The sequence below is a fragment of the Catharus ustulatus genome, chromosome 1 (assembly GCF_009819885.2).
Source record: "Catharus ustulatus isolate bCatUst1 chromosome 1, bCatUst1.pri.v2, whole genome shotgun sequence".
NCBI classification, from domain to species: domain Eukaryota; kingdom Metazoa; phylum Chordata; class Aves; order Passeriformes; family Turdidae; genus Catharus; species Catharus ustulatus.
The window spans coordinates 99,787,763-99,802,453 of NC_046221.1; the positions used below are offsets into that span (position 1 = coordinate 99,787,763).

Genomic DNA, 14,691 nt, shown 5'->3' on the forward strand with positions numbered 1-14,691 from the left:
CTGTTAACTGGGGAAAAACCCTGGAAGTTGCTGTGAAGAAAGCCTACTTTTTAAAAGGGAGAGCATTTTTGTTTCAGGAAGAATTCAATTCAGCTCTGTATCAGCTGGTTCAAAATCCCGATCCTACCTTGGGACGGTGTGAGTACAGGGGGGTGAGCCCCTGGGTGGGTTTTGGCACAGGGGAAGCTCAGGTCCTGTTTGCCAGTGAAACTGGGAGCACAGCTGTGCCTGAGAGGGGCCCACCACCTCCAGCCCCTCTGCACTGTCCTTGCAGGTGTGGGGAGGATGGATTGTCCTTTCCCTGTGTCCTTTGTGCTGTGTGGTCCATGACATGCAGGGCATGCCTTCACCACCTCGCAGGCTGTCCATCCCAGAGGAGTGCCCCTAATCACACCCCTTCTTCAGTTCCCAGCCAGGGAAAGTGGGGCAAGGTGCTTGCCCTCCCCTCTCCTCCTGCCCTCCCCTCCCTCCTCCCCAGCCCCCCAAAGCTCTGCCTTGCTCTCCCGAGTATGTGGAGCCGGTTCGATACGAGGCATTCCAGTGATGAATGCCTCCTCCTGGAATTGTGGCTGTGTCTCTCAGGCATGATGCAGCCGCGCAAAAATGTAAAGCATCTTTCTTAGTTTACTGCGAGAAATTCAGCATCCAACTAAGGAAGTTTTATCACATCTCTCATTCAGTTACTGTTTCCTACATTTCAAATATACTGCGGTCTGTACAGCAGCTTTTTTTTTCTTTAATTTTGTTGCAAATCTTTCCAACTTAAAACCAAACTTTGACTGGTAAATGTCATGAATCTTGGGCCAGGTTTAATTAGGAATTTTCTAAATCTATTAACAAAAGAGATGCACTTAATACATTATGTCAACCAGAGCTGGGCTTTCTTTAGCTATTTCGAGGGCTGCCATAGGCACAGCTTGAAACTTGCTTGGATTTTACATGGGTGCCGTATTTTATGTTGCATTAATTTAAAATGGTCTGTTTCACTTCATCAAGACTTTAGCTTAAGGATAATGCATTTATGTAAGATTAATCTTGCCATGTTGTTTTAGGATCAGGATTGTAAACTGCATTGTTCCAACAGTGATGTTCTAAATGTCATTTTAAAGCTTTTCTTGGGAGCTGCAGGCTCCCACTTATTCATGATGTTATCTTTAATTTCACTTGATTTTAGAATATCCCTGCTTTTTTTTTTTTTCAACATGGTAATTATTCATGAAAATTGTCTAAGAAAATAAAAGGAAGATGACAAGGGGGGAAAAAAGCCGCCTTAGCATTTGACAGACCTGCACAAGAATTCAGTTTTTCTTCATTTAGCTGCCTCTGTGACCTCAAACTTCAGGCTTTTTAAAGCACTGATCTAGTTGTGAATCCCTTTTGGCTAGCACTATAATTTCCACTTTTTGGAGGCCTCTTCTTTCCCTCCTTGTTCTCAGCCTTCTCTGAACTGCTCCGCCAGATCCTGTTACTTCTTGTTCTTGTCCATCAGGGACTTTATGTGGGCCTGACACACTTTGCTGTTGGTGTAGATGCTCAAAAAAAACCCAAACCCCAAAGTGTTCTCGCGTGGCGGGTCAGGATGAACGCACATGATGCTCATAAAGGGTAACGAATGCCAGCAGAACTTGCTGCAGGGGCGTGCCTGGGAGCAGGGGCGCGAATGAGCTTTTCCCCTTGTTGTCCTTCTTGCAGGGGAGAGACCACGGCGGCGCAGAGCTCACGGCCCACACGCTGCACCTCCGGAAGGGAACCTAGATCCCGGGCGGAGCAGAGATGCTCCAGAGCATCCATCCCCCTGCCAGCCACCGCCGCGCCCGGAGCTGCCGCGCACCGAGGCTGTGAGCAGCGCTCTGCCAGGAGGGGGGTGCCTCCGCGCTGTTAATCATCTTAAAATAAATGAAGATGCTACACAAGATATATATAAATTGACGTACTAATCAGTCCCATGGTTCCTTATTTCCTTTATAATAAACAGTGGAGTTGGCAAGCACTGTGGCGGCACAAGGCATCTATATTAATCAAGAGAAGTTTGAGACACTGGAAAAATTAAACTTTATGTGATTTGGACAGCATGAAGAAGTTAAGCACTGTAACAAAAACCTCCCTGATGCTCACAATGACTATTTGATTCATTTGAAAAACAGCAGTGGATTTGAGGGCTGGAGAAGTATTAATTAATGAAACTGCCACTGCCTGTCATGCTGAAAAGCAAATTAAAAAAAAAAAAGCAGCAACAGAGAGAGGAAGAATGGGGGGTGCAGGGAAGGAAAAGGTGGCATTCGGTGCTGAGAAAGCAATGCTTGATGAAGGATTAAAGGGACTAAAGAGAAAGACCGTCATTCTGCAGTGGTTTGTTTCATTACAGTTTGGGGACCACTTGCATTTCTAGTGCTCTTGCTCTTGACTGTGCACCATTAATAGTATGTGAATATGGAAATTTAAACACTTCCAGAGAAAAGCTTCTATTCTGCTTTGGAAAAGAAAAGCTAGTTGAACACTAAGAAAGAAAAACAGGCTTCTGTGTTTTACTCTCAGGACCTTTTTTTTTGTAACAGGGCTACTTTCTTCAACCTGGTCACAAAGGAAGTCTTCACTTAATGAGAAATAAAAAGGAAAAAATAAAACATTCAGCTGTCTAACACCGCTGATCTGTCTGTTTAGAAGAGAAAAGGTGTCACTGAAGGGATTCAGGGAGCCCTGGGGCCGTAAGGTGCTCTCTGCTCCTGCCTTTGGTTCAGCAGACCAGCTGCCACTCCTCCTTGGGCCCGCTGACGCTCTGGAAAGATGAGGAACTTCTTTTGTGGTGGCAGGTTAATGTTTATATAAATGTGTCATGTCTTGTACTTGGTGATCACTGGTGGTGTTAGGAAAAAAAAAGGCAAAAAAAAAAAGCTTTATATACCTCTTCTACAGTAACTCTTTAACTGCAAGTTTTCAAGGTGGGGTTGTGGCACATAACAGGTTGTTAAACCATGCAGTGTAAGCAATTAAAAATGTATTCCACAGATATAAATATTTTCTTTTCTTATTGCTGTGACACTATGTGTGATGGTAATATTTCTGAAAGTTTCAGATTTTGCACATATAATTTTATGCATTATCAAAAGTTACTGCTGCCTTGAAAGAAAATGTTCTGTGAAAATTTTTGCAAAAGCTTTACTAGTTTTTTTTTTTTAATTGTAACATTTTGTAAAGGCAGGAAATGGAGTTAAAAAACAACTAGCATGCTAAATATATTTTTCAAAAAAGCAATAATTTTACATGTACAGAAATGATGCTAACCTTTAATACAGGTGAGACCACAGTTTACTTAATACAGTAATGGAATAGTGCTGTTTTTGTAGAAATGGGCTTCTGACAAAAGGTTTGTTAAAAAAAAAAAAAAGGCAGAAAAAACCTTAAAACGTGATCTTTCTGTTCTAACAGTTCTGTTCTAACAGGTGGGGGGGTTGTTTTTTTAAAAAAAAATCTAGTCAGTAATTTGGGCTGGATACTACTTGTTACTTGTTTTAAATTACTTGACAAGTTTTGTTACTTTGCAACACTTGCAACAATGCAAATTAACTTTCTTACTTATTTTTTTTTAAACTAGATTTTCCTTACGCTATTACACGAGATGTAAACCAGAATTCTCTGTAAGTCTCGGAGTAGTTAGGAATGTCTGTGCAAGTACTTAAAAGTGACTGTAATTAACTGTTCTGTGAAGTTATTTTGAGGGAGGTTGCATAGACACATTCCATTGTACACCAAAAAAAAAAAAAAAAGAAAAAAATTAAATATTTTGCCGTGTTGCTTAATGATTATCATTTTGGGTTTGCACTAGCTTTCTCTTTGTTTTTGATTTTTTTTTTTGTTGATTTCGTTTATTCTTTTGTTTTGTTGCTTTTCTGGCTCATATTTTCCATGAGAAAAATAATGGTGATAGTTCAGGAATACACAAAAGCTAGTTGCTTAACCTATTTGTTTGTGGTTTAGTTATTAAAAATTCTTCTATACCCAAAATGGCACAAAAGTGTAGTGTACATTTGTAATTTCTCTCTTTTTTTAAATTGTATTTTTTTGGCAAGCTGAACTAGAAAAACTGAGTTAATATTTAGAGCCAATACCTTCTTTCTGGAATTTTCTTCCCAAATCCTTGCCAGAGAGACTAGTGCTGTCACTGCCATTACCAGGGTACTAATCAGCAAAGTTTACAATCATAATTTAGCTTCATGAAGAACAACAGTAGGGGAAATCAGTTTAAATAATTATATGCTGTGTATAGCACAGAAGTGAGATTTTCACTTAATTAAACAAGAAATAAGAGTGGGTGGGGAAAAACCAACCTTGAGGACCATCTGTTTTTGAAAGTGAATCCCACGATTTCTGGTTTTTTTCTTTATCATTGTGTTGTATTGATTTGTTATTTTAGTTAGACCATAGTATTTAAAATGAGTTGTGTTCTTATTTATTTAGTCAGATGGGCTTTGATCAGCTCTTTTAAGCAACGTGATAAGTTTTTTTGGCATGACACACTCCTGTAAAGCCCTTTTATGACTGTTACAGGGACTTTCTACTACCTCTACCAATCTACTGTTTCTTCTTCTTAACAGGTTTTTATGGTGTTGCAAGTCTAATGTAACTTAGACAATAAAGGGTTTGATTATCTACGCTGCAGATTCTCAGTGTATCTGCCATCTCTCTCTTTCTCTCTCCCCCTCTCTCTCTGGTTTGTGTGTGGTTTATTTTAGCTAAAGTGTAGGAAATCTCTTCTATTATGGCTGAAGTGAAAAACCACCAGAGTATTTTTGTATCCTGAATGTTGTATGTTGACCAAAAGTCCAGCTTGGAGAAACTTTCTCCACAAGGCTGATCAGCTACATTGCCACCATGCTACGTTCTTCTTGAGATTCCTTCTGTGAGAAATGCTGTGTATAAATGGGTGCATTCTACAAAAAGTTAAGCCAGTTGGAAAGCCAAGACAGTTTTTAGGTTTGTATTTTAAAACCTCTTAAAAGTCCTTAGTGATACACCTTTGCATAAATCGCTGCCTCTGTCCTATTGAAGACCGAGCTTCCATGAAAACAACTGGGTATTATCCTTTAGAAAACAGCATCTGCTGGTGGGTGCAAAAAGTGGTTTGCTATTGGCTGTAGGATACAAATCTCTCACTTGGGAGGGTTTCCCGGCACTGATACCTGCAGGTTTCATGGTAATCCCTGTAAATGTGTTGCTGCATTCTCGTGCTGTGGGGAGCTGTGTGGTGTCTTCATTTATCCTACTGGAGGCATCAGACTGTGTGTGATGTTTGGAGCCCTCTTACAAAATCCTGTTATTCTAGTGGGAGTGCATCCCCACTGTTCGCTCCTTCTCATTCCCAAAGAATTTCTGGCCAGGCCTGTGCTTGGTTTTGTTCGTCCTTGCCATATTCCCATGCTGAGTTACCTCAGGTGTATCTCAGCAGCTCCACCAGGAATGCTGGAATTCATTGACATAGGTGGGGATTTGTCCTTGAAAAATTGATCTGTCACAAGACCTGGAACAAAGCAAGAGGTAACTTCTTCATTAGGTTCTTACTACATAAAATGTGGTGGATTACTGGGGGAAAGATTGCATTTTATGACAAGTCAAGTTTCCCAGCCTCCATGCAAGCCACTATTTTTAAGCCAAGAGTTCTGTTCAAAGCACCAAATTGCAGAGTCTGCTCCACTTGTGCTCTGTCCTTTCTCTTTTACTGTGTTTGAAAACCCCATATTTCAGGGCAGTCCAGTGTTAGAGACGAGGCACGAGTGCATTCACTGAGAGCTTGCAGGTAAGGAACAACAGCCCAGCCCTGCTGTTTAGAGGGTAACACAAATGAAATGGAGTGTGTTGATAAAAAAACTTGCCCTTCACTTTTTTTTATTGCAAATTATGAAAGGATTGTTTCTGGAGCAGCAAGTGGTGTAAAGCAGTTGAAGATAATTGAAAGCACAGATATGGTCTCCTATTAGCTGCTTTCCATGGGATACTGGGAATGCTGGTGTTTTCAAGATGGACTGTACCCATGTGATGACATCATTAGCTATCTCCAAGTATACAGGAGCTGTTACAAAGATACTGTTGCTTGTTTTGTTTTTCTTCCCTTGGATTTATTAATACTGCATTTGGGAGGAAGAAAATCATAACCACCCCAGAACACTAAAAAAAATGCTGTTTTGTTTTGTTTGAGGCTGGTAGTCACAAAGTAAATAGTACATGAGAAAAAAAAATCCATATATGTTGGATATAAGTAAGTGCTTCCAAACTGCCCACCAGTTACTGATCAAAGTAAGGGATGCTTTTGCTAGTGAGAGAGGAAGGGGTATACTGTGAGTAGGAAGCAGGCACAGACCAGGGGTTTGTGCTGTTCCCAGCTCTGTGGGTTGGAACACTGCAGTGAATGTTACTCACAGGGCCATAAGAAAGAGGAAGAAAGCCCATGAAAGATCAGTAAGGAGCTAAGTTTTGACCCTCTAAAATTGAAGCAGATGGAAAGCAGTCTCTGAGGTAGGCTGTAGCTGATAACAGGACCAAGGAGAGGCCAGAAGAGGAGTGAGAAGTTGAGAGGAGAATTATCACTGAGTGAAAAAGTTGCCAGAAAGGGCAAAGTGAAAAATTTGAGAGATTATAAGAATTTGGAGGTGGAGCAGAAACTCTGAAACCTAACCAGAAGAGTTGTATGCCTATTGCAGAGGGCTTCTGTTCAAATGAAAGAGGGGAGGAATAAGCACACAGCTTCTGGGAAGATGGAATAGAAACTTCTGAAAATAAGCACATAATTTGATCTTGGTGAATCATTCTGCAGAAATGTTCTTAGGCTGAATGATGTTCTGACAGAAAATAAGGGAATGCCTTTTTTGATCTCTGCATTCTTGACTGATGAGTGAATCAGAGGTAGAACTGTAATTATGAGTAGTTGAGGGTGGACTGAAGGGTCTTTTCAATACCTAAGGCATTCTGAGAAGCATATTGCTCTTCTAGAGAAACAAGTAGACTGATTAGCCCCAAGCAGGAAAGGGAAAGGCAGGCAAGAAGGCTCAGTGTTTTAAGCAGATGCTGAACTGGAGCAATCCTTTAAGGATGCTAGAGGGTACGTTCAGATAGCATTCTGTAACACAGAATGTTTTAGGATGCCTTATAGTTTGTTGGATAAAAGAGCTGGAGATGCTTAAAGCCGTTAAGATAACGTGTCCAATATTAAAATGGCTTCAGACACTTTTCTCTTTCCTTTGTGAAATCCTTTGTATCTCAAATTTAAGTTGTTCATGTGAGATTGGTACAGATGGCTTGATTTGTTTGGTCCTGTGTCATCAGGTGAGTTACTTGTCAGGAGTTTAGAAAATGTGAGTTACCCATGTTCCCTTTCTGTAAGTGAAAAGCTGTGCATGTCATCTTTCATCATCATCAACCCAAAGTACCACAGGAACCTCAGAAGGTTTTACTAAGCAGAGAATTTTCTTTTTTTGTCTTCTAAATATTCATTGTTATGATATGACAGAAAATAAAAGGAATACTGACCCTGAATTCTGTGATTAAGTTCATCTTACTCCCAGAATTCAGCTTATTTTTTGGGACAGGGCAGTGTTGTGCTTTGCCTGGGACAATTTACAAGCCAGTGGTGGCTTCTGAGGTCTACAACTCGTCACAGAATGCTCCAATAAACATGGTTCTTCTGTGAGTGACTTTCCTTGGCAAAGGTAGGTCACAAACCAAACCATTTCTTGCTTTTACCTTGAGTGTTCACAAGAGTCATGCTGCTGCTGCAGGGACACTGGGTCTGTTCTTCCCCAAGGGAGCCAGCAGTGGGAGGTCACTGCAGTCATCTCACCCACAGAAAACCATAGATGAAAAATGGTAACCAGTTTGCTGGCTACTGCTTTCCCAAATTTTTCTTCCTTGTGTTCCTCTCCTCCAGAGAACACAGATGTGGGTGGCTGCTTGCACCACAGAGGAGGTGACACCCCCAAAGCAGCAGTGGGGACAGGCAGCTGGGAAGAGTTTTCTCTTTACAAGAAGTCCACATCAGGAGCTTGCCTGGTCCTGTCCCCTCTGCTGGAGTTTCCTACCTGCTTGTCCTGACAAATGGCAAATCAGTTGTATGGCCATGCTCCTAATAATGTGCAAAAGCCTGCTATGGATATGGGAATTATTGGCTTTTCCCAAGATTTTTTTTTTTCAAATATTGACAAGAGTAAAGAGTGTCCTTGTTAGGGAGTGTTTGCATTGTTAGAGGGGTAGGAAAAAGCTTAGTGCAGGTGAGACATGAAGCACATTTTTATCTCTAGGAACTGTAGGTCTATTGTAGGTTCTAGGGGCTCTTTACAAAGAGAGAATCGTGGAAATTTGCTAACAGGAAGGGGAAATTATGTGGAAATCTGCTCAGAGCCTCAGTGTCTGGTTGCTCACCATCCCTGTGCCTTGAGAGGGCAGGGCTGCCTGCTGCCACTGGCCCTGGGCTGGCACTCAGGTGGGGAATGGGACCTGTACCTGCTGTTTCCCCAGCAGTGACACATGCATGGCTTTTCCTGGGCTCCCTCCCCTGACCTGCTTGCTTCCCAGCTCACAGCCACAAGTGGGGAAGCTCTGCTGTCTCACAACCCAGGGGCTACATCCACCTGGCCAGAGTGTGAAGGGAATTGGGTTCTCAGCCCTGTCATTGAGGAGAGTATCTTGGCACAGCTGTGTTCTGGGTTTTTTCGTTTTGCACCAGCCATGCAATGGGAGCAGCCCAGGATCCGTAAGCCCTGTGCTCCTTTAGCTGGAGAGGTGTTCAGGCCTCTCTGGATGTGATGAGCAGCTGAGAGTCTGGGCAGTATCTTCTGAAAAGGTTCTCTGCAACTCTGTCTTCATCCCCTGCAAGTTAAGCCATCCTTTCATTTGGCCAGGGGTCATCTCTGGTGGAATGAGAACTGCAGGAACTTCCTGAGCTAGGTCAAATGCAAGTGCTAGAATTAAATCCAGGCAGATCCAAGCGAAACTCTGGGGGAAGGACAGGCAGTGAGCAAGTGTCAAAAATGACATGGGCCTTTTACTTGCTGCTGGCAAGGCTACTGATTTACTTCACAGCACCATTTCCTATGCTACTCCTTAAAGTACTAGCGCTTTCAGGGTTAGAAACATGGAATTCCCTACAAAGTAACATAAGTTATTTTCATTTTGTCTCCTCTGGCAGAATATGATAGGAGAAATCCCATGGCTTTTAAGGTGAGGCAAGTAGAAGGGGAATAGTCCAAGTGGCAGCAGTGTTACTCTCCTAAACTGCTACTTTTTCAGACCATGACATTTAAAGTATTAGATAACTTGAGTTAATTCTCCTTTGCATGGATTCTGTTGAATAAACAGTGACTTTAAAATGAAGCACAGCTGGAGGCACCATTAAACCCACCTGAATTTTGCTTCTCAAGCTGTGTTTTCTGAGTATTTTTGCAGAAAATGAGTCTTAGAGAGTATTTAGAAAAAAATAAGCTCCTAAGTTTAGAGAAATCATTTTGACTGTAGCCAGAATTGCAATGCTTCAGGAAGCTGAACTTGCAAGAAAGAGCTGAGTGGCTGAGGTGGCACAGAGAGACACACCAGAGCTGTAAACCTAGCTAGATGGTGTAATTACTGAGTCTGGTTTGGTAAATATTCCAGGGAGTCCAGGTGCCTTGTTGGGCCTCCTCTGGTAATTTTTCATGCCACTTTTGGCAGAGTAAGATTACAGTAAGGTAAGATTACAGTTTCCTTCATTATATAAATAGGTGAATCTTAGGTAGGTGTCCCTCTCTGCTGGGCACTGTATGTTAAGAGACATTTCCTGATGCTAAAGCTGTGTGTGGGCTGCCATGCAGAAGTGATGCTGCACCAGCCTTGGGGGCAAATTTCCCCTCTGACCACGGCACTTACCTGCTTGAATGCCTTTAAGCTGCCTGAGAGGCATATGAGGTACAGTGCACAGGGCACACACACCATACTCTAAAGGCATTTCCTGCTGTGGGGATGGGCCCTGGCACCCCCAGATTTGGCTGATCTGCCCCAACCTCTTAATGCAGCCAAGAGATGGCACAAATAATGGTGGCTGGGTGGTGGACAAGGGCAGGTGCCATGTGTCTGAGCCCAGGCTGCCTGCCTGGGCAAGGTGGATGAGGTGAGAGCAGGGTTTCACAGCTCAGATAAATGCACAGGTAGGGAGGAAGGCTGCAGAGGAGCCTCGCCTCGCACAGCTCCGTGCACAGGACAGTGTGCTGAGCCACACACAGCAGGGACTGTATGAAGGGTGTGGTGGCAGTCCCTGCTGGGAGAGTGGCTGCTCGCTGCCCTACAGCCATCTGTGAAGGAAGATGTGTCTTTTTTTAGACTTCCAAACAATGCTCTAGTGAAAGGACATTGAACTGAGTGTGTGTGGAGTCTTAACCTGCCCAGGTAATGATGAGGAAAAGTTGATACTTGGCTGTTTCTTGGAGCCTTTAATTGTCTTTAATTATTCTGTCTATCTGTGGGCCTGTGTCACTTTTGTACCATTGGAAGGAGGCAATCTGTTTCTCGAGGAGACTGAAAACAACTGGAGTTCTGTATATCTATCACCAACATGGAAAATGGGTGAACTGTCTTCTCCTTCTCACCTGTGTGATATTTAAAAGAACTGCATTAACATCAGTGGGATTTTTGCATAGATGCGTGGCTGACTGTAAGACAAATTTGACCTCCACTCAGAGATTCATGGGAACATGATACTTGCCTGTTTACAGGGAAAGGACTTGAACAGGATTTGCAGGATGATGGCAAAATGGTTCTGTTTCACACTTGCATCTGGGGAAACTGTGACACTAGTCCTAAAGCAAAGCTCTAGTTGAATCAAGAGATTAGTGTGAAGCTGATGTCATACATTAGTGCATAATGTTTTAACTGAAGTTTCTTCTTTAGGCAAGAAACCCACTTCGAAAAAAACCCCTAGTAAAACCCAACAAAAAACTTGCAATAAAGTAGTCTCAGAAGATGGAGGTAAACAGATGTAGTTGTCCCAGTGAACCAATTGTGAATAAGCTATGAAAATGATACTTAATGTACTTTAAAAGATTTGGCTTTAGTATGGAAATGATACCAGCTGAAGTGAAAGCAATACTATCTACGTGGGAAAGTGGCATTGAAATATTCTTTCTTTCTGCCGCCTTTTGTCAATAAGAGAAGCTTGAATTATGCATTAGCAAGCTATAGAGTTATGGAAGATAATACAGCAAGGTTATGAACCCAGAACAAAAGAAGGGGAATCTAGGTTCAACTCTGTAATATATCACTTGGAACATATATAAATGGTTATAATGCTTTGCACATTATAAAGAGAGTAGTCACATATTTAAATGAGAACAGAGCCATTGCTTCAAGATTTTCTTCAAATATTAATTTGGGCATTGTAATTAGTTCTTCTTGAGAAGCCTTGCGATGTTTAGAGTTTTGTGGAATATTCTAGAAAATTACACTAGCAGATGTACTTTAGATGTAGGATTTTTCATAAATATCAATTTGTATTCACATAAACGAAATTCTGAATCTCTGTCTGTGAACAGTCATCTTTTGAAATGGGAGCGATCTTCGGACAAAGATGGTCAGAGCAATACTAATTCTGAATATTTGGAGGAGAAACCATAAGCGAAGAATTATTCACAGCATTTTTTTTCATTATTAATATTTTTATAATGTGCTTCTCTCCCTAAATTGACAAAAAGAAAGGGAAGCAAAATCCATCGGCGGCTCTATTTGCTGTCTGCTGATAGCTCTGAAATGGCTTGTTCCTCTAAAGCCTTTTTCCTGAGTGACATCCCAGTGTCACCTGCTGGGTGCTGGTGCCCACCAGGCTGTGCCCACCCCTGCCAGTGCAGCAAGGAGAGCAGTGAGCAGCCTGCCCCTGTGCCTGCCCTCAGCAGCCCCAGGTTTATTTTAATTGCTTTGTTCCTGTACAGGAGGGGGCCTGTCCCAGGTCAGTTTTGTTTGGAGCTGGAGCACTCCCTGGTTCTCAGAGATGGAGCAGCACAGGGACAGAGCTGTTGCTGGAACATCGAGTTTCCAGTGATCAGTGGGATCATTCAGCTGGTCTTTCTCAGGCCCCAGGGGCATGGGATGACCCTGGGAGTTACTTCCCTGTTGGCTCTGAGGTCCTTGGCTGCCCCACAGCTTTTACTTGGGCAAGAGTTGGAGGCAGCTCCGCTCAAGTCCTTCTTTGTCCACAGATTTGCGGAGCCCAGAGGCTGCACAAGCCTGCTGACATACGGAAGGTCTCTCCCTTCTTTGCTCAGCTCTGGGGCCAGCCTGGCTCCTTTGGTCCTCCCTGCTGGGCTGTGGACACCACCAGTCCTTGCTGTGCTGCTGCCCACACGTGGCCACCTCCTGCTCCCAGAGCTTGTGTTCCCTCCTTCTGCACTCTCAGGGAAAGGATTCCAAGTTTTTGTTGCTCTTGCAAATAATGAAGCGAAGATTTAATTTTTTTTTTTTTCTAATAGGATTTTGGGCAGTGATCAAGTAGAGAAAAGTCAACTACAACAGTTTGGGATTTTTTTGTTGTTTCTGGAAGGGAATTATGGACTTTAAAACCAAGGTCTTCTAATGTCTGAAGCTGTTTACTAAATCAATGAGGCATCTGAGGTGCACTTGCAGCTTCCTTAGCATTAAACAAGTGTAAGTTAACCAACCCTCAGACCACCATTAGTTACTTTTAATCACAGCTGAGGAGCTACTTAAGAAAACTCCTGGGCAAAGCAAACCATTTATTGAGAAGAAGAATAGGGAGTCCAAGGTAAGCATTTACCAGTCACCAAGAATTTTTAGATTCATTTAGTATCTCATTATTTGGTGAATAAACCACCTGGCATTGCTTAGAAATACATCAGTATAATTTCTTTCCAAGACAGACCTAATTGTATAGCAGTGTGTGGTCATTATTTTCTTCCACTCCTGATCTGAGACTGGGAGTGCATTTCATGTAGTTTCATTCCCTTTTCATTCAAAATCAGTGTCCATAAAAACTGAGTAATTGTGGAGAAAGGGTGCTGTGTTGGGCTACTCATGCTAACTGCCCTGCTTATGAAAGGTGCCACCTGAACTCTTACAAAAGAAGTAAAAAATACACACAGTTTGGCCAGCATTATTGTGCTCTGCAGTGAATGGTTATGAGGGAAAGAGAAGAGACTTTGGGTTTGTCCTTTGTGTGGTTACTCTCTGGGCTCAGAGATGAGGGCTCCATTGTCTTGAATCAGACATCAGAAGCCTCTCATTTTCTTCCTCCTCATTGCACAGTTCCAGTCTCCCATGCACATAATTACAGAGATTGTGGCTTTTGGATGTGAGAGGAGGGGTGATTCCTGATGTTTGGTTGTTCTCACTACTTGTAAATTTTGAAAACTGATTCTGACAAGTGTTCAGAGGGAATGGGTTGGGGTGTTGCAGGGATGTATGTACAGCTCTCCTTAATTTAATTTATCCACCCCTTAATTTGGTTTAGTCAAGGGACTGCTGCATATTGCACAAGGCATGAAGGCTTTTTAAATTTGGGTTTCACTCCTGAGAACGTGGTGCACTGCCTGTGATTAAGACTGACAGTCCTGGATGCACAGATCACTTCGACTGAGCGATTTCCACTCGGAAGAAACATCGTCTCAGGACCACCAAGGAGAAGAGGTAAATGCAAAGTAATTACCTGTGCTGTTTAGCCAATCCTAGTGAAAGGTGTGGCAGGGCTGAGCTCCCAGGTACTGATGTCCTCCTGCAGGTGTGAAGGCCACACCTTCACCCAGCTGTTTGCTTCTGCTTGTCTCCTTGTCACTGAGGTCTACTCCCACCATTAGATTTTTAGAGAGCTTCTGGTTTCAGGCAGGCTCTGGGAGAACTGGGAAAGTGGGTCCTGTGGATGGTTGATGGTATTTTCCTGACTTCTGTTAGCTGCTGTGGTATGCAATGGCTGGAGCTCAGAATGGATGTGGAATAGAAAAAATATGAAAATATACAGGCTGTGGAACCTCAGGGTGCACTGTCTTTGGTGCTAATGTCCATCCAGTTCTAATTTTGTTGCTACAGAGCCCAAATAATTTTATGCTTTTTGTGAGATTTTTAGAGTTTTGCAACTCTTGGAAATTTAACAAAAGTAATGTTTGGTTAATAAAACATAACATAGCTTATAACCAAAAAAAGGCAGTGAGTATACAGGCAGTTTCTGGGTAGAAAGTAATTCACAACTTGGGTGGTTTCAGGTCAGTTTTGGGTCTCATGCAGGCTGAGAAAAAAAAGCTGCTGCTGCTTTCCATAAAAATAAGAGCCTGTCCTTGCTCTTCATTTCCAGTACTTATTATTTTTACCACATCCATATATTTATATTTTGCTTTTGGAGTCACAGGGACAGAATGATACTCCTTTGCCCCTGATCTCACTGTGATTATCTAACATAAATCTCCCTTTATAATCTTATCACTGGGCAATTCGGTTATTCTAAATGTGGGCCTTCTTGCCCACTAATCAGTTCATCTTCAGGTTTTTAAAAGCCCTATTTCATAATTCTGCACATTCCAATTGCTTCTGAGTGTCCAGCCCAGCTCTGCCGTCACTTATCCCCCTCTCCTTCCTTTCTGACAAGGCAGGCTCTTTCTCCCGCTCACACTCTTTGCATTGCTTCCAAGTTGATGCACATAGTCATTTGTAATCAAGGCTGTAAATTGTATTTAAAGCTGT

General features: G+C 42.4%; 1 protein-coding gene across 2 annotated transcripts in view; it reads left to right on the plus strand.

The window, feature by feature from the left end:
* The window catches only part of ZNF516 (zinc finger protein 516), a 101,057-nt gene extending 96,399 nt beyond the window's left edge, over positions 1-4,658 (plus strand). Inside the window, exon 5 of one of the 2 annotated variants that reach the window (XM_033074496.1) lies at positions 1,693-4,658. In XM_033074496.1, coding sequence (XP_032930387.1) covers positions 1,693-1,937 — 245 coding nt within the window. In that variant the 3' untranslated portion in view covers positions 1,938-4,658. The remainder of the gene's footprint in view (positions 1-1,692) is intronic. The other variant, XM_033074505.1, reaches the window with a different exon arrangement.
* The last annotated feature ends 10,033 nt before the right edge of the window (positions 4,659-14,691 follow it).